At 42.5% G+C, this 19,933-nt stretch overlaps 1 protein-coding gene across 7 annotated transcripts; it reads left to right on the top strand.

The window, feature by feature from the left end:
- Positions 1-937: 937 nt before the first annotated feature.
- pecam1b (platelet and endothelial cell adhesion molecule 1b) lies at positions 938-17,393 on the top strand. Of its 7 annotated transcripts, XM_069168108.1 has the most exons (16): positions 938-1,065; positions 1,187-1,222; positions 5,176-5,472; positions 5,803-6,084; positions 6,165-6,437; positions 7,501-7,773; positions 7,895-8,173; positions 8,644-8,922; positions 10,210-10,314; positions 10,433-10,463; positions 11,675-11,754; positions 14,053-14,106; positions 14,268-14,357; positions 14,823-14,879; positions 16,058-16,080; positions 17,141-17,393. In XM_069168108.1, exons 1-16 carry the CDS (start codon positions 1,023-1,025, stop codon positions 17,240-17,242), a joined length of 2,304 nt encoding a protein of 767 aa, XP_069024209.1. In that variant the 5' UTR covers positions 938-1,022; the 3' UTR covers positions 17,243-17,393. The 7 variants fall into 7 exon arrangements, with proteins under 7 accessions (XP_069024209.1, XP_069024210.1, XP_069024213.1 ...); XM_069168109.1 differs by lacking the exons at positions 10,433-10,463; positions 11,675-11,754; XM_069168112.1 differs by lacking the exons at positions 11,675-11,754; positions 14,823-14,879; positions 16,058-16,080; positions 17,141-17,393 and having other exon boundaries at positions 14,268-14,354.
- Positions 17,394-19,933: the final 2,540 nt, after the last annotated feature.

The following is a 19,933-nucleotide window of genomic DNA, read 5'->3' as shown; positions in this document are numbered from 1 at the left end:
AGAATGAAAAAAAAAATGCATTTATTGATTAATATTGTGCTATAAGAGAAGGTATTAATACACTTGTTTACAGAATTATTATTACTATAATTATTATTATTAGAATTATTACAATTTATTATTTGATACTTTAATGGAAAATAAAAATAGAAATGTACAGGGAAAAAAATAACAATCTATCAGTAAACTGTTCAAAATTAAAAGTGATTTATAAAAACGTATAATAGTCAATAAGTACATCAAGTAGAATAATGGACGAATATCACTTTTTTGGGGGGAGAAAATGCAGTTAAAAAATACAAATAATTGAATTAAGTTCTAATCAGAATTTAAATTTCCAGCTGCTTTTCCTTTTCTTGTTTCCTCGTCTGCACTCATCTAATTAATTTAATATTTTTCCGTGTCATTTTGCTCGGGCAGAAATAATTGAATTCTCTCAGGCTGAATCGTGTCGCCGGCCGTCGTCCGTGCTTCGCCGAGGCTCCGCCCGCCGATGGAAAGTATGAACACGGTCTGAGCTCAGATTCATGTCAGCTGATCCGAACCGTTGTCTCCGCCTGAGGAAGCGGCCGTCGCTCCACGAAGAACGTCGTCTCGTTTTGAAACGCCGCCTCCACCTGCGCAGGCCCCGGGGGTCAGAGGTCACCGGCCCGACTACCGCGCCCCAACCCCTTCGACATTATTGTGACTACCGCTTCACACACACACACACACACACACACACACACACACACACACGGAGGAGGAGGAGGAGGAGGAGGACATTCCACAACAGCAAAGAGCCGGGCGGCGCGAACATCCTGAGGAAACAACACTCACTTCCTGTCAAATTAAGCCGAGCCGACGGCTGCTCGGGGTGATAACCACCACCGCCGCTGGCTCACCGCTGAGTGGCCGAGGTAAAGCACCACCTTAGAGTCCGCTCCCGCCCACCACATACACACACACACCACAACCAACACCACCACCACCACCCGTCAGCCAGCCTCAAGTCACAAGTGTGTTAACGTCCAGCAGACAGGATGGTCCTCCTTCTTGTCCTCGGCGCCACGCTCCTGTCCGCCTGTAAGACAACCGCACCGTTTTATCCCCTTTTAGCGACTCTCTGGATTTTATTTCCGTGGAGGTGGTTCATAGATTTGTCTCTAACCTGGTGCTTTACTTTCTTTTTTTTCCTGCTTCCAAGACTTCCATCCAGGGAGCGAGGTGAACGCAGAGCGACGTGAGTATCATCTGAACCAAAAAATATAGACACCAGTTTTTTGGGGATTAGATTTAGCCTTCATATGTTTGGAAGGTCAAAAAGACACTGACTCATGTTGGGTTCAGTGGAAACAGTCCTGGTTTGTTATCGGAGCGCTCTGATCGCTGGTGGAAAAGTTGTGGGAGGAAGAGTTGGGAACATGTTGGTGAGCAGTGTCACACGCCTCCCTGCCCTCCGGAGCTGCTCGGTGACGGAGGGCATGACTCAGAGCGGATCAGTCGTAGCAGAGATGGAGGTCGTCTCCGCGGGTCCGGGGATGGAGCCGGGACTTTATTTTTAGTGGCGTTGTTCGATTTTCTGGACAACTTAAAACTGTGAAATAGACACGTCGGTCCAGTACAGCGAAACGTGAGATAGCCACGCTTTGGGCTGTCCAGGCGTGAAAGTTACACGTTTTGAAAGAGCGCAACTTACACGCACGGTTTGTGAGACCAAGTACAAAGGAGATTTTTTTTTTTGGCCGTATTCGGACACAGAGGGGGGTGAGGGGTTATCTTGCATGGCATTAGTCACAGACTGCAACACGGGACGATTAGGTTCGAATCCAGGAGGTGACCATATTGTGTTAGTTGTTTTTTTGTTTCCAAAAACTCAACCATGTTCTTATTTTATAACCCCCGCGACGTGTTTTAGACGGGTTGAAAGCACAGACGGTATAAAAGTGTTTGTAGCTTCCAGGGCCGAAAAATGAGCCACTGCAGAAGTGCCTTAAACTGCAATACCACCGAGTGCCACCAGAGGTCGGCTCCAAAAAGCCTCCGGCTCCATAGACTCCCATTCAACTTCTCTCATAAAATTCTAAGTTAATTTATTTTTTTCAAGTTATCTCGGTGTTGTTGGCTAAAGTCGCTCCTTCTTATTCGTTTTCTGGAGGTCCATCTGAAAATAATCCCGTCATCAATTAGACAATAAGCTTCAAAAAGAGGTGTTTTTGGGGGCTTGTCTGTTTGATTGACAGGTCTGTGGTGCAGTCAGGTTACAGCTGTCGGTGGGCGGGACGTAGTATCATCCGCTTTCCAATCAGATCCGTCAGATCCACTTCACTGCTGGTTACCTCTTGATTAATACCTTATGAATCATCAGGAAGTAACATGAGTTCAAAGCCTTTCATTCATGATCAACAAAGCCTGAACAACACATTCATAATTAAAGCATTAAGTAAGGTGAGTACATCATCAGCGATTATGATTTTCTAAACATAATCATGATGAATTGGATAAAACAAACAATAAATCTGTGGAAAAATTCATCACCTAATTAATTCACGATTAAAATAGAAAATACTTATAAATCACCTCAACCAACAACAAAAGAAAAATAGATTGGTTTTTTTGTGTATATTACAAATAAATATATAAATATATATATTTTAAATGCAGAAACATTTGTAATAGCATATAAATGACAGATGTCATACATTATAAGTACTTTCACTTTTAACTCAAACTCATGTTTTCAATTGCAGCATTTTTACATTTTTCTACTGCTGATCGAACCGATAAATGATTTGTCTCTTTAGGAGTCTCTTGTTTAAAAAAAAAAAACAGTTGAAACAACTGCTTTAATCTTCACTAATGTGTCGTTCTCTAAATGTTTTTATATGTTAAATCTTAATCTGTAAAGTTGAGTTATATTACATATTTCTCTCTGCGGTACAAGTACAGAGTGGAAATCCTCAGGTTCGTCACATTAGTATTGGACCCGGCGTGTAACCTCCATGACTCATGCTGGTGTGTGCGGCGAGCCAGCAGCAGATCTCTGCCCTGATTTTGTTCTCATCAGCAGCCCTGCCAGGTCCCGCTGAACGATGCTGGGCGTGGACCAGACTCAGCAGCACCGCTCTTAAACAGTGATAGGTCCCCCGAGCGACCTGTTTGTCTAACAAAGTGCTTTTCCCCGCTGCCATCTCGGGCGTTTGTTTACTGCCCCACGACGGCGCTCTCTGAGTCACAGCAGCCGCCTGCCGTCTCCTCTTCTCCGCCATATGGACGCACCATCCAGCGGGGAGGCTTGACGTACGAGTGCAGATGCTCTCGGTCTCTCAAACTGTTGTCTTCTTTTCTTTCTTTTTTTTTTTTTTGAAGTGCTCGACTCTCCAGGCTGCAGATGAGATGCAGGATCAGGCTTTTTTCTCTCTTTTTTTTCTTCTTCTTTTTTTTTTTTGCTGAAAATTAAATCCTGAGACATCTGTGAGCGCGAACCCCTCCGTCTCCTGTTTGCACCTGTGAACCGCATCACTGATTCCCCGGCTTTGAGGCTGGGTTCAGGTGTTCATCAGAGCGCTTCACATGTGGCCGTGTGAATGACGCACACATGTTCTAGCTGCAGCTGTAATTATTTCCACAGACAATGAGGCTGAATAATGAAAAGTGTCAGAAGAGAAAAAGCAGGAAAAGGAAATGATTCATTGATGAGATAGTAATAAAAGAATAAACAGGAAGTGAATGAGTGACCCACTGATATCCCACTGATATCAAACTTTTTAATGAGGTTTAATATAAATGTAGGCACCGGAAATTATAGATATAGTAAGTCATGCACCTCCATAAAAAGATGCTCTTCCTCATCTACTGCGCCATTTTTATTGTTTGTTTTTTTAAAACACCAAATAACCACCAAAGGATTTCACACTCAACCGGCTCTTGTGTGACTCTCACATCCGGCCGGGATATTGTTACCAGCACGATTGAAATTCAGAGGTTAAACATCAACTTCCTGAGCAACGGGCTCGATTCGATGGCAGCAAAAAAAAAAAAGTTTCAGTGGCGGTCGTGTCAGATAAGTTAGAAAAATGACCGCTCAGAGGTGCTGATTTGAACGGGAAGTGATTCAACTCTGACCCAGAAACCTTCACGAGACAATCGGATGCAGGAGCGAAACCAGGAGGGAAAAGTGTTCGAACCTGCAACCAACTGTTATCCTGATTAATAATAATAAAAAAATATAGTACAATCATTTACTGTATTAGCTTAAGCACTTTTTAACATTTACAGTTTTCTTTTCTGTCCAACAATCAATGATAGCGATGACAAGTTTTGATTTAACAGACAGGTTCAACTCTGAACTCTTCTTCGTTCCCCTCCGACTCTATAGTGTCTTCTTACAGACATACACGAAGAAAAGTAGTATTAAATCCAACTCTCAGCAAGAAAGCTAATAAGTGTGAATCTCAAAATGTGACAAATATCATGAACCATAAAATGGACACGTCTTCAGTCGTCCCTAAAACGCAGTAAGCAAAGCTTTTTGAGAAATTATACCTGATCTCACTCTAACCTTTTCCTTGAAACATCATGCTTGGAATTCAAATTTCATACCAGACGTGAACAGGGAACAAATATTACACTTAATGGCAAAACTATTGACGGTGCATTTGGTGCAGGCCAAAAAGCGATCAGGGGCCCATGCAAGAAGTTCAGGGTGGGCTCTCTCACACACCCCCTACCAAATAATCACTATCTACACTCTGTACGATTTATGTATCTTTATTTGTCTTTATTGAAATGTTCTAAAACTACATGTTTTATTATAAAGAAATAGACTAATACTTCTATCCCATCACTTAGACCTATTTAAATTTGGATGCTTTATCCTCAAAAGTTACTGAGGAAGAAGGCATGCTGGGAAATGCGAATCTTGCTTCCTTGACAACGTGACCATTTTTTATCAAGGGTTCAACCGTCACTAAATGAACAAGAAATTCATATTAGCTAAATGTTTAGCTAAACGTGCATGCTTGGGTTTTGGGTGAGGGGACGGGCTTAAGAAAAATATTTGCACACGGCACCGATCGCAACTCGGTTACGCTACAGCTCGCACTGAACTCACAAAAAAGCCCAAATTATGATAAAGATGGTCGGAGGTCAAATGTAAACACACTTCGATTCATATTGTTTAATTCCACTCCCCAGTGTTCACGATCAGCGCCATCAACCTGTCCATCGAGCCCGGCACCAACGTGACTCGGGACACCAACGTGACCGTGAGGTGCCAGGCCATCGTCAGCAGCACGGGCCAGGAGGCGCTGGTTCGTGAGTACACGATATACAAGGACGGCAACGTAGTCTACACCAAGACCACCAGCTCCTCGGAGGATTTCCTGTACCCGCTGCCTGACGCCAGAGTGTCCAACAGCGGCAAATACAAGTGCAAGATAGACGTTCAAGGCACACTGATGACCAGCGAGGCTAAAAAACTCACAGTGAAAGGTGGGTGTGTCTTTACCGATGACTTCGGTGTTATCAGATGTGGTTTGGGAAGTTCAGGTCAATTAAAATGTTCAGATAAAGTCAGTCGGCTTTAGATTTTAAATTCGGGTACGGTTTCTAAAGGTCAGCGGAACGCATCTAAAAATGCATGAAATTTGAATGGATTCTGGTGGAGTAGCCTCTGAGAGTTTTACCTTCACACAATTAGCAATTTTTTAGCTTTAATAATGAAACTAATACAGACATTAACCAAGAAACTACACGATGAGAATGATGCGTTTGGGTGCATCCAGAAGCGTTAAATCTGCAGCACATCTCTTGGATTTCTAGGCCTGTCGAACCCAGTTCTTCACCTCAACAACGGTGTGGTCACCGAAGGGGAGGAGGTGACGGTCAGGTGTACCGCGCCGGGCGAGACAGGCTCCATTTTCTTCTACTTCTACGATAACGCCAAAGAGATCCACGAGGAGCGCGTGAACTCCAACAAGGCGGAGGCCAAGCTTCGCTTCACCAGCGTTGGCATCCACAAAGTCCACTGTGCCTACACCGTCCTCGTAACGCCAGACTCCTTCAAGTCCGAGGCAAGCAACACAGTCACCGTTTCAGTCAAAGGTAAGTAGCATTTTGAAGATTCTTTGAACTTTTCCATGTATGGACCCACCTCAGGGTGACGTTTATTTTTGTCTCCTCAGAGCTCGCCATCACACCGGTGTTGGAGATCTCCCCTCAAAACAAGATCTTCGAAGGGGACCGTCTCGACATCCTGTGCACTGTCAGAAGCTCACTGCACAACTCTGAAAATACCGAGCTGTACCTGACCCAGGGCACCAAACTCCTCAGCATTGGAGTCACCAAAGTCAACCACAGCATGGTCGCACTGGCAAAGGGCCCCGGACTTATGTTCGAGTGCAGATTGAAAATCGGAAATGTTGTGAAAGAAACCACAAAGACCATTTCAGTGACTGGTGAGTGGACAGAGGAAAAGATTAGCTGTTTTTCATCCTAAAAGTCTTGATGATTGTACGAGGGGCATCCAAAAAGTTCAGAGACTGTTCCTGTTGCGTGTGCATGAATCAGGGGGAAGCAATAACCCTGTGTCGTCTCTTGTTCAACATCAGCACCAAAGTTCCACACGTTTTGTGACCGCTGGTACGTGAACATTTGTGATTTCCCTGTGGACCTGAAACTGGAGCAGAGAAACATCCGATTTTGGGTCAAACTCTGGAAATGGTCAACAGAGACCCTTGAAATGCTTCAGAAAGTCTACGGCGATGAAGCGACGATCCCGGCGAGATGTTCTGAGTGACGTTCATGTTTCAAGAGGCGGCGGAGCTTCACTGTCCGAGACCGAAGAAGGCGCGTCAGGTCGGGAGACATCAGGTGGATTTCTTTGACGTTGGGGTGGTTGTGTCACCGTTAATACGTCCCCCAGTGTCAGACCGAGTTCTACTGGGACCTTCTGAGGGGTCTGTGGCGCCATGGCAACGGGGTTCTCCAACATGACAACACGCCCGCTCACAGCGGAGAAGAGGAATCAGTGGAAATCACTGCATGGGCTCACAAACACTTGGTTGTAAGCAGGCGTGTTGAAAATTTTGTTCCCCAAAAATCAGACCCAAAATCGGATGTTCCTCTGCTCCAGTTTCAGGTCCGTGGCGAAATCACAAATCTTCACGTACCAGCGGTCACAAAAACGTGTGGAACTCAGGCGCTGATGTTGATCAAGAGACTTCCTCATGACGCTTATAGCTTCCCTCTGTTGTGTCCATGTCACTGTGCTGCGCTGCGTTCATGTGCAACGGGAACAGTCTCAGCACTTTTGGATCTGCCCTTGTAGCCATTAGCAATAATCTTATGGAGGCTACTATTTATCTAGAAACAGTAAAACCTGGACCTGTCACTGCTCTGAGAATCTTTCACTGCATTTTGTTTTTTTCGGCTCCATAATGTACACAATGAGCATTTACACCATTAATAAGTATCTTCGTACAGATAACCACTTGGTGTTTTTTGTACATCTTTCCGCAGAGCTGTTCTCAGTGCCCACTCTCACCATGTCTCCTGTCGAAGTCTTTCAAAAGGAACCAATGACGCTGACCTGCAAAAGTGAGAGCGTTGCCTCTGAAAGACTCAATAGGCAGGAAGTGACTTACACTCTGTATCCGTTTGGAAACCCGCCGATTTACATCAACGCAGGGGTGTTTTCTGGCAAGGCCCTGTCCAATGATTTCAACTATACCTGTTCAGCTAAAGCCAGGGAGATCGAGAAACACAGCGAGACCCTGACTGTTCGTCCTAAAGGTGAGCTCCTTACACAATGCTTCGTTCTTGTGTCATGATCCCTCGCACTCACAATGGTTATTATAACGACCTTGGTTTTTATATTTAATTTTTCTGTTTCCCCCCCTCCCCCCCTCTCTAGTTTCTGTCTCCACTCCAAAGATCTCGGTTCACGGCAGGGCGGTCCTCGGGCAGCCCATCCAAATCCTCTGTCAGTCGGACACTGGCAGCCTGCCCATTAACTACACCCTGTGGAGGGATTACGAACAACTGACCACAACCATTGTCCAGGTTCACTCTCAGAAAGCTCTCTTCATAGTCAACATCAACAAGCCAGAGGAAATAAACAAGTACATGTGTGAGGCGAGGAATAGTGACAAGGAAGTGCCGCCCAGTAAAAGACTCAATGCAACTGTCACAGGTAAATAAATATTCACAACCGAAAGTAAGAAAAATGAAAATGTCTGGGATCTTTTTAACACGACTTTTACCCACAATGTTATTTGGTTGCATAATTGATTAATGCAAAAAAAAGTCTCTCGCTATATTTGCACTTCACAAATTCATCTCAAAACAACACTTTTTTTTTTTTTTTTGCGAGAATTCCACTCTAACACATTTTAATATAACTTTGATTTAATGAAATAGTTTGAAATTTAGGGCAATCTCCTTATTTGTTTTTATTCCTGAGAGTTAGTTGAGTAGATTGATTCCACTGTTGTGTGTCTGACGAAATATTAATCTATTATCGGCAACCAGTTAGCTTAGCTTAGCATAAAGACGTGAAACAGGGGGAAGCAGCTAGTGTGTTAACAAAGCCCTCCTACAACAATAAAACGTTCACAGTGTTAACTAATCTCACCTCGTTGCGTCTACGTTTTCCTCTCCCAGTGCCTCTGGCCCACCCGACTCTGACCGTCATCCCCGACCTACCAGAGATCTCTGAGGGAGATCATCTCTACCTCATATGTGGTGTGAAAGGCACACCCCCGGTCACCTTTAAGTGGTACCGCGTTGGAAGCAGACAGCCACTAAGTACCACCACCTCCGACAAGAACCACAAGGACTACCAGATCCAAGCGTTGTCCAAGGAGCACAGGGGCACGTACTACTGCGAGGCCATCAACCACGCCAACAACATCGTCAAAAGTGCAGAGGTCAAGATAGAGGGTGAGGCCGATGTGTATTTAATTAGAGGAACATAGCAAGCTTGCAGATCTGTGAGGCTGCACAAGGTTTCAAGCTAAATGATTTTTTTTTTGCATGCTAACAAGCTCAGTTCATAGATATATTACAGGAACTGTATCTGTACTCAAAGACGCTCAAAATAAACAATAAAAAGTTTTCTAGTTTTAAGGTTTGCTTTTTTTTATTGTACTTGTGACTGTTTACCTCATAAACTTTATTTTGGGATAACGGTGCATAAATATAACTTTCAAAAAAATCATAATGCAGTGATACAAGAGTAATAATGCCCCTTGTTGGCAGTTCGTAGTGTCCTGGCAACAATTTTACTAACTTTTATAATGTTGGAGGGAATTTTGACATTGCAATACCACAAGTGGCCACTAGTACAAATAGGCTGCAAACGTTGGTGGTGGCTAAAGACAACTTTACATAAAAATGGAGGTAGTCTATGGATCAGAAAAGTGAAGCCAATGCAGAAGTGCCTCAAGGTGCAATACCACTGAGCGCCTCTCGGGGCTGACTCCAAAAAAACCTCTGGCTCCAATAGACTCCCATTCAAAAAGCATCAACTTCTCTCATGAAATACAAAGTCGCTAAATGTTTTCCACAAGTCATTGTGATGTCATTAGCTAAATTCCCTCCTTCTGATCAGTGTCCTGGTAGTCCTTCTGAAAATAATTCCAGTATTGATTAGATATTAGGCCTCAAAGAGAGCTATGTTTGGAGGCTTGTCTGGTTTGATTGACAGGTCTGGGGTGTAATTAGGTTACCGATAAAGGTGGGCGGGACATAGTATCTCCAGGAAAGTTTATCATCTCAGTGTAGCACAAAATCCATACTGTATGTTCAGTTTGATTTTGCAAGTTAGCATCCAATCATTCCCTAATTAGCACTAAACGCAAAGAATAGCTAAGGGTGATGGAAATGTCGTTGGTTCCTCAGGTTAAATTTTGACTTGCTGATGGTACGAGATGAAAATCAAAGGGTTTCCAACTGTGACAACAGTTCATCTGGACGCAAACTTGAATCTGTACCAGATTTTGTGGCAGTTGAAAGCGTCCAACCGGCTGACCTACAGACATTTCCATCCCGAGGGCTAAGCTGCTTGTAAGGTCCGGAAATGTAAAGAAAACAGCCTTAATCAGGGAATTAAGGTTTGCAAAAAAACTAAAGCAGAAGTACAGTTTGTTTCGTTCTGATCTTCTCAACCTATTCTCATCTGTCCCTCCTGTTTTTGATTGTCCCTCCGTTGTGTGTCTCCCTCTATAGTACGCATGGCGCTGTGGAAGAAAGCGTTGATCGGCGGGATGGTTCTGCTGGTGGTGGCGGTGCTGCTGTTGGTGGCGTGCGTGATGTACTTCAAATCCAAGAGAGGTAGACAGACCTACCGACCTCCAGCAACTCAGGCCTCTTATGTCTAACTACGTACGAAAAGCCAACCTTCCTCCACCTACTTCCCTCTGCTCCTCTCACTTCTCCTTTCTTATTGTAGGTAAAAGAGAAGCAGCTGCTGAATTGTCAGTGTGAGTTGGCCTAAGTACTTGTGTTCTTCCGAATGTTGACAGATATTGGAGGAGTCGGTGTTGAATCTAGTTGTATTAGCTGGCTTAGAAGGCTCACGGTCGACGATAGCGTTCGGTTTCTGTCATCGCTAGTCGTTAAAGAACTGTAATGGTTGTTTTGTGTGTTTGTACTGTTGAAACTGCACACGTGAAAAATAGAGCGAATTAACAACCATTGAACGTACATTTTTAAAGTTACTTCAATTAATCAACATCAGGACCATGGGACTAAAACTTGAGCAGAGAGCACCCAACAAGCTTTGTGCGAAATTCGGAAATTTACCAATGGAGACCACTGAAAAGCTTTAAAAACAATCTACAGCATTAAAGCAACAAGAGGCATCTCATTCTTTGTTCCAACAAGCTCTAACCAAATGATCGGGACTGGCGCCTTTTTGAACTTGCACTATTCGTCCTTTATAGATTTCTGAAATGATTCTTTTTCACTATGTTTTTTGGTCTCCATGATGCTTATCGGGTGAAATATTGGTGCAGTGGTTAGTCAGTCCCTCCAGGAAGTCTCAAGCAATCTCCTCAAAATTTGCGGGAGCTTACAATCTTGCAGAATTTCTGTGATTTTTCTGCAAAACATTTTGTCAACTGAAGCTCTGCTAAAAGTGTTATTACAACATAAAGTCATAAAACATAAATATAAACATAAAGCAAAACACAACTGACTTTATGAACAAAAATAACTCGTTATTTCCAACCAGCGAGGCTCCACCCCCTCTCCTCTCACCATCAAAACAAACTGCTGCTGGGTAATCGGAACAACAGGAAGGGGAGTCTTTATCGGGTAGCGCTTAAAGAAATTGCATCGACTTGCATTTTTTTTCCTTATTTCAGCATTTTAAAGCAAAAAAAAAACACGCTTAAAACTCCACAAATTACATCACAATTTTGGAGAAAATCCAATACAAACTGAAAATGTTTTGATCACAACATTTACAAAATAACTCCATGAATTCTTGGGGGGACTGGTTTCACTGGGACGGATGTAAACAACGCAAGTATAGACCAAACAACTACAACATGCAAAACCACCTGTACAGTTGTCTTAGCATTTATTACAATTTATTTTTGTTTAGATTTTTAGACAATGTTTGGTACTCCGTTGATTTCTCCTTGACTTCACTGTCGGCCAGGCTGACTTTATTTTCACCATTTCTCAGAAAGCCTTCGAGCCCTAAATCAGATGACTCTTTAACAGTGAATCTAACCCACGACACAGAGGTTTATAACGCGGCCACAGGTAGCCTGGTTTTACTCTTCTCCCATGTGTCACTAACAGGCCTCGTCAGGCGTCGTTATCCATCCCGTAATCCTTCGCCTGTCATAACATCAGCAGTCATAACACGTTTCCTGTCGTAGCCGCAGCGTCCGTAACTCACCCGAATGATCCATGTTTCTAATCGCGCATGCACGGGTCGCACGGACGTGAAACTACCTTTGTTTATGTAACATCTGTGTTGCTTTCCAGTTGCAGATATCCTGTTTAAGTTTGCATGCATGCACAATGTGTGTGTGTGTTACTGTTTTTGCATGTTATTTGTCTGTGTGTGTGTGTGTTGTGTCGGAGTGGTGGGAAGTTGTTCGAGGTACAAGCTGAGCAGGAAGTTTGCTTTAAAGAGTCAAAATCGCAGCTCATTGCACTGACTGACAACTGAGTGCCCGTTATCGTCTCCTTCCAGGCGCAGCGGCGTTCTATGATGGCAAGGAGGGGAGAGCGACCAATGGGACGCGAGATAGCGTGGCGTCGCTACCTGCTGACATCAGCAACAGGAGCAGCTACAGTATCCCAGCCACAGTGTAGAGACAACCCCGCAGAGAGAGTGTGTGTTCGTGGGGAGGGGAATTATTAGAATTTTTTTTTTACTTACTTGCTTTCAAGGAAGTTTTTAGACTTTTGGACACGAGAACTCAAGAGACAGTAGTCCTGCTTTTTGATGCAGGATTTGGACACTTTCTTCTTCTCGGTCAAAAAGGATTGGCGTTTCTTTTTTTATGACGAGATATAAACCGGGACCCGCTGATCCCTCTCCCCTCCTCCTGCAACACCAGATGGCCCTTTGATTTTATACGTAACATTACTGTCTTTGTTTCCTTGTTCGCACCCAAGTCTTGTGTGATTGCATGCACTGAATTTGCTGTATTTGCGCTGTTTGTCTAATGTGCATGTTTAAAAGTCGGCCTGGTCGTTTGGTTTGTATATACATTTTATAACTATCATAGGAAATGTGTGTATATATTGTTGGTTCATCCCTTGACTGATTTTGGAATAGAGACTTTACTAGAATAAAGACATTGGTTTTATTTAGAGGCGTGTCAAGTACCTTTCATTCATTTCACCTCAGGTTGAAGAAGTCGGCGCACTCATCCTAAAAGACAACGTAACACGAAGTCGACTCTTTCCCTAAAAAGGAACGAACACCAGATATTTCCTTGAAAAGTTGAAACAATAGAATCTGCGAGAAGCTTCCTATGTTGGCAGCGGTGGCAGAGGGGTGGGTGGGACCTATTTTGTTTCAGGCCGGGCGAGTCTGAATGCATGCAGCAGGTGGAGGAAATTAATCACATGAGCCTCGGTCGAGCTGTGTGCGAGATTGCATTACCAACTGGGAAGTTGTTTTTGCCAGAGCAGTCGTCGCTGAGTTAACAACCTATTGTTCACCGGGCAGCGGGAAGATTTTCTCTGTGAACCAGATGACGACTTAAAATCCGTTTCTTTGTTGCTGGTTTTGTGTTGTTTTTTTTGGAACGATAAAATGTCCCTCAGTGGGCCGAGATGAAGGGATGTGCACCAAAAACGCTTCTACGACATTAATACTAGATTTTTTTTTGATGATGTAGAGACACAAAAGAAATAGTTTCACATTTTGGGAAATTCCCTTATTCACTTGCTCGATGAAAAGACATAACTGTCAAGTAAGCCTATAAAGCTCGCTCAGGAAACGCTTTGCTTGGCTTGGCTTTGCTGCCATTAGATTTTCTCAGCTTCGTAAAGCTTAGCCAGCCAGCGTGTGCCTCTCATGGGTATTCCTTACATCCTGCACTATTTCCTGGTTAACTGACTCTCTGGTACACTTCTTTTTTTTTTTTGATTGTTTGGTTGTTGTTTTTGTTTTATAAATGGCACAAACAAGATGCTAATGAGCCAAATTTTGAAGTGCTGGTTGTCATTTTCTTTTCGCCTTCGGACAGATCCGTGTTAGGTTCTTCTCTCCAGCGAGGCTAATCGGTTCCTGGCCGAAGCGTCGTGTTTAACAGAGAGATTCAGGAGCGGTGGAGCTTAAACGTTTAGCGAAGGCGTGACTAATACTTCCCAAAATGCGAAACTATTCCTCAAGTATCACACAAACACACATCAGCGTCATCAGGTGGATATTCTCACCTGTGGCTCTGTAATGTGTGATTTTATTGCTAGTTAAGGTATGTTTCTTTATTCTAATTGGTGCAGAATTTTCACAACTTAGTTAAAAGGTTTGATTTGATTTGATATGATTTCAGCCGCCCTCTTTTGATCTGATATCTGTCCGTCTGTGTTTTGCAGTGAGGGTGAACAGAGCTGCAGTCAGCGTGTGGAGCGAACGAAAACCTGAAGCAGGTGAGCTGGTATTTGTAGGTCAATAATACCCTTAAAATGTGAATTTTGACGTGCTTGAGTGGGATTTCAAAATTAAAAACCTATTATTGTACTTGTTATTGTAGCTTGAATGGTTTAACAGTTTCTTCAGTAAGAAAAAAAAAAAATGTGTTTCGATGCAGCCAGTGAAGAGGAGAGCAGCGTGGTGTCCAACGAGCCTGATGTGGAGTACACAGAGGTGGTGCATCCCCGGTCAGCGGATCCTGCAAGAGGTTAACAGTTCACACTCACACACACAAAAGCATGATGTTTTGACCACTCACTCCTTCTTTTCCAAACCCATTCGGTAAAACCGTATTTCCCTGCGTCTCCCACATTCCTTTATGGTTGATAAGACAGGACAACACTTCCTGGGAGAGGCCTAATTACCCCATAATTAATACAGCTCCAGGTTGCTGTAACCGCAGGGATCACTGCTGGGATTTCCAGAGCCATTGCAGACCCTATAAACAGGAAGGGTTGAGCTAATTGCCCCGCTGCTTTCTGATACTGAACGGCCCCGTTTTCTTCACGGTCTTGTGCTCGAGGTCCTGTTGAGCCGCCAGCATGTGACACAACCTGCCTATTTTGAGGTTTCTGTTGAAGGCAGATCAAACAGACAGTATCTACTCTAGTTTGTCTTTTGATGTTCAAGCAGGCTAATGTGTTGATTTTTTTTTGATTTTTTTTTTTTACAGTTCCACTGAGAAAAGGAACGGACACGGTGTACAGCGAGCTCCAAAACTCTCCCCAGGGTGAGTTGATGGATATTTTACACTAACAATGGATGTATGTGTAACCACTGAAGTGACCGATAGTTGGAAAACTCAGAGAGTTATCACCCAACTCTTCATTTCCCGACAGCTCTGCAGAGCACGTTATCGTCTTTCAGGTCCCGGTTTTAGTTTCTGGCCCACAGATTTTGTGTTCGCCCAGTTGCGTAGATTAAAGAAATGCCGACTGGTTAAAGCTATACTTCACCCCGCTCTCAAAGCCATGGCGTCAGAAAAATACTTAGAAGGTGCCCTTTGGGTGCTCAAGTATATGTACAAGGTAGTTTATACACCACGATGAAGCTGGTTGAAGATGGTCATATGACCAAGTACAAATAGGGGAGGCTGGTGGTGGTTGGATGGAACAAACCCAGGACTTTCATCCAGGAGGGCGATGTTTAAGTCCATCAAAAAGCAAAAGTCAAGTCGAACCCAAGTAACCCAAGCCGCTAGCTGGTTAGCATGCTAACCGCTCTTGACCTCAACACTGCTCTTTCTTTGCATTCTGTGAATAATTATGTTTTATAGAAAATATCTTGCATATTGCTCTTTTATGAGTTTGCTAAACTTAGCTCAATGCTGGACCTAAGCAGTCAGGACCAGCTCCTAGTGGATGATAAGGTTGCTTTGAGTCTACTGGATGTATAAATAGACAACTGTGAGCAGCCATGTGACCTTGGATCTCCTCCTTTACTACAAGCTGATGGTATCAGAGACAATTTAAATTTGACCACATATCATTTCCGAGATGAAAACGTGTCAATGGGAGGACAGTTTACCCAGGCTCAACCGTGACCATATCCTGTAGCTGCTGGCAGGAACTTCCTGTTATCACAACAGCAGCCAGACGCTGGATCTCTATCGAGGAGGCCGTCGGAGTCCGAATGTTTCCTGTTCAACGGTAACAAAAGAATCCCGACTTGCTGAGAGACTCATCTGCGAGAGTGAGAGGGGATATTGTAAATATTGATCCAGATGACAGAGACATAACTTAGTGGCTGAAACAAAGGCCTCTGCAGAGCAGGATGAAGTGAGTCAGCAAGGTCAGCCTCGTCGTCACAGCTGCCAAATGATTAACAAATACCTTCGAGTTTCAGCCAATGAGAGAGCAGGACACACCAAGACAACACCCATTTGACCAGTGATGCTTTTTCCTACAGGTGCTGATGACCATCATGACTATGTGAGTAATTATCTGCTCAATCACACTTAAATTCAAACGTCTTTGCTGGGATGTTTTCCTCATCTTTTATTATTATCATCATCATACGCCTTTTTCTTGCTTGTCTATAATTAAATATTAAATAAAGTGTTTTTTGTATCTACAATTACACAGATGTTCCCAAAATCCTGCTGCAGTGCATACAACTCTTGTGTGGCTAAACTGGTTTGAAAAGTGTCAAATAAAACGTTCTAATATAAGATTTAACTAATAAAATCCAGTGTTTCCCTTCGATTTAGACTTATATTTTTCTTCCGCGTTAACTTGACCGGTCTAGTCATCTCACTTTTATTCAGTAACTGATGTAACGCCTGTGACTCCTCGTGTTGCCGCCCGGTCACGGCTACCCTCTGCAGGCCGGTGATCCAGACCGAGAGGGAAACAGCCGTCAAAGTTTCCAGAAAAGAACAAAGGCGTTTGGGCCGGAGCTTCCTTCCCTATCGGCCGTTCAGATCAGCGTTGCGCTCCAGTCAAATTACCTCAGAGCACATCTCCACGCTGTCTCCCAGTGAGCCTAAATCACAGCCGCTGGTGACTCCACTGTTTGTCCATACATGGAGCTCACGGCAGCCAAAAAGAGGAATTTAAAATAATAAACTAAGGATGTGACATCAGGGTCTAAGAGTGGCTGATTCTTTCATCAGGGCATCTTCCTGATGACAGATTACGAGGTTTGGACTGACTGAGTTTGTCTGCATCTCCGGAAGCTGTTGTTCATTAGGAGTTTGTGTTGTGAAAGGAAAAAGCTTATTCTTGGAGTCTCTTATTAGATTTCGCACCATTAAAAATGCAGATTACCACGTTGGTTATTTGGGAGATGGATGAAAGCACAGCTTTAAATCAGATCTGAACTCATGTAGGGGGAATTATGTCGTGTACATTTTACCAGGAGCACAAACAAAAGCTTTTTTTTTTTTTTTTAACCTTATTTGGGATTTTGAGATGATTTTAAATATCAGAATCTATCTGTTTTTCAGCGTTTGTGTGTTTAACGATCAGGCGGTGCTTTGTGTGTCCGCAGGGTTCAGTCGAGTACGCTGAGCTCAACGGTGAACAACCTGAGATCAGTCAGAACCATCCAGAGGTCAGCAGCTACCAGGACCTGCCGGTGCCGGTGGATTAGCGCTCGGTGCCGTTTCCTCTCACTTCCTTTCATCCCTTCCCAAGAGCCAATTACTTAATTAATAAATTCATTGGTTGTCAAGCAGTGAAATACCTGACTGCTGAATTAGCTGTAAATATTTTTCACCCTAATAAAGGTATGCCACATATCATCACTGTCTTTGGGGCTGTGATTTGCAGATGATTTACAGATATAAAGAAGAGTGATGAGCACAAAATATTAGTAACAAGAATAGAAACAAACAGGAAAGATGGAAAACAACCGGACTGCCTGCAGGTAATTAAATTAAGATTAAATCAAAAGAACAAACGTATAAACAAATATACCATTAGACAGTGGATTTATTGTGTGCAGGTGTACTCAACTGAGCACAACTTCATTTATTTTTATCCATTTATTTGCACACGGACCACTGAGGTCGTCATTTTCCACCTCTTTGTTTGGTCTTAACTGTGTTGATTTGATTCTCTGATTTTATGTAAATCTAAAGTTCTGTGCAAAAGTCAAAGCCTATTTGCAGATAAGTTGCTCCAGAGGCCGCTCTGATTGATAAGAAACTAAACATCTAATGTGCTAAAAATATTTTACAATACTTCGTCATCACTATGATACATTACGTAAGGTATACTGTATATTTAGGCCCAATAATAGCAATGCATCGTGGACAACGTCCTCAGTTGCAGTGTATAGTGCCATCGGCACAGCTAAATGCACCAGTCTGTACCAGTATTTAAACAAGTGGTCACTTTATTAGGTACACCAGAGGGTAATCCAATAGCTCAGCCATAATTTACATCGACAAAGAAAATTAAAGATCAGTGTTCACAGAAGTATTCACTAAACTATTCTCACTTGGAAATAAATGAAACAGGCAGATATATAGATTTGTGCACATATCTGAGCTTCATGTCTCAAAATCAAACATGAAAAAAATAGCTTTCATGTGCTTCAGTCACATATTTTATGAATCCTGTATCCGCTGTTATAATGCAGTGGAATCCTTGATTTTACCACCAGGGGGCGACAATGCATCAGTAATCTGCAGCCATAATTCTTCTTCCTCTCTCCTCTCAGTCTGTTTGCTGTTGACAGTCGGGTCCATCTTGTGGTAGAACATTTGAGTTACAGGATGTTGGATCAAACCACTAAAAAGTGGCAAAAATTACAATGTTCAGTTAGTAAACATTAATCCCAATGTCTAAAGAAAATATGATGCTAAAGTAAAACCAGGGAAAAAAATTATTTGCACAAAAGTGACTTATATAACATGTGATTTTTACAGTTATATAACTCACTTTTGTGCAAATAATTTTTTCCCCTGATCTTACAACCCACAAAAAGCTATTATTTTATTATCATGACTTTTATATATATATATATATATATATATATATATATATATATATATATATATATATATTTATTTATTTATTTTCAGTGTAGCTGTTTGTTTTCTCCATTTTATTTTTTCTTATTCAAGAGTCTGTGGAAGTTTAGTTTTAATTTATTTCAGTTTGCTAAGGAAAAATGTTACTATCACCAGTGTGTATGTAGATGAGTCTTTATTTTGTGTTTTAAGTGTTGTGTTAAGATATTCTGGGAACACAACTTGATGGATATTATGATTTATCTCTGTGGATTTTCTGGTGATGAACAGCAGGAGGTTCAGCGTTTCAGTGAACCAGAAGGACGTAAAGAGCAGAGATGAAACCTTCCCGTTCATATGAATGAGTGCATCGGGACGTTCAGTAATAAGCAGGCTGGATTCGGAGCAGGAGGACAGATGAATGAAAGATGAGCCGCGCTGCAGCTCCTGTTTTGGTCCGTTCTGATGAAGTCAGGTCATTAAAGCTTAATGTGGTTTTAATCAGGATGTCAGCAGAGGCAGGGAGAGAGAGAGAGAGACGGGGGATGAGTGTTCACCTTTAAATACATTTATTCAACAAAAAAACAAAAAAAAGAAAGAATAATTTTTTTTTTTTTTAAAGTGCTGTTGCCATGCCAACGCTCCCAGTGCAGGACCCCGGAGTCCTTGAGGTTATCGAAAGAGGACATTCAATTACGGGGAACTGACGCGAGTTTTTAATGGACAACGCGGACACTGATGTCACGGACGAAATTATCGGCATGTTCCATTCATCTTATTCGTCTTTAAATAGATGAAAAACATGGAAACAATGTGTCATTTCCCTATAAAATGAACTGTTCTGGCACATTTAATGAAAACAAATTAGGAACAACACACTGGATCAATATTATCCATTTAATACTATATTGTGAAGTCAGAGGTGTGTATTTTGCAGATGTTGTTAAATGATGTTGTTTTTCAAGAGTGTACCTCCTTTAGTCATATGTCACCGTGTACATCCTGTGCAGTGTGACACTTTTCTTTTTGCTCAATGACCTTGCATAAATAACATCATTGGCTTTCTTTACACGTGCAACAGCCACGTAACATTTAAACCTTCGATTTAAGAAATGACGTGCAGTAAAATAACTTGCTGACCGGGAATCAAACCGGAGACTCACTGCTGACAGCATTTCCCCTAACGCAGCTATCGGGTCACTAAAGCAGAGGGATTTTGTCTCTGTGAGAGAAAATCCAATCTATAACTGTATAGGATTAAGTTTAATGTTTGCAGTTTTGCATTTACAATAATGTAGCATGTAAGATCAGGTATGATCTCATTA

Source organism: Embiotoca jacksoni, unplaced genomic scaffold, assembly GCF_022577435.1.
Source record: "Embiotoca jacksoni isolate LCO1_2020_lvr unplaced genomic scaffold, fEmbJac1.0.p SCAF_4, whole genome shotgun sequence".
Lineage (NCBI taxonomy): Eukaryota > Metazoa > Chordata > Actinopteri > Embiotocidae > Embiotoca > Embiotoca jacksoni.
This window is presented reverse-complemented; position numbering and strand designations above follow the sequence as displayed.

Coding starts and splice junctions, on each gene's coding strand:
- pecam1b (XM_069168108.1), top strand. CDS start 1,023: ATGGTCCTCCTTCTTGTCCTCGGCGCCACGCTCCTGTCCGCCT. Junction 8,174..8,643: donor ACTCAATGCAACTGTCACAG/GTAAATAAATAT, acceptor TTCCTCTCCCAG/TGCCTCTGGCCCACCCGACT. Junction 14,358..14,822: donor GTCAGCGGATCCTGCAAGAG/GTTAACAGTTCA, acceptor TTTTTTTTACAG/TTCCACTGAGAAAAGGAACG.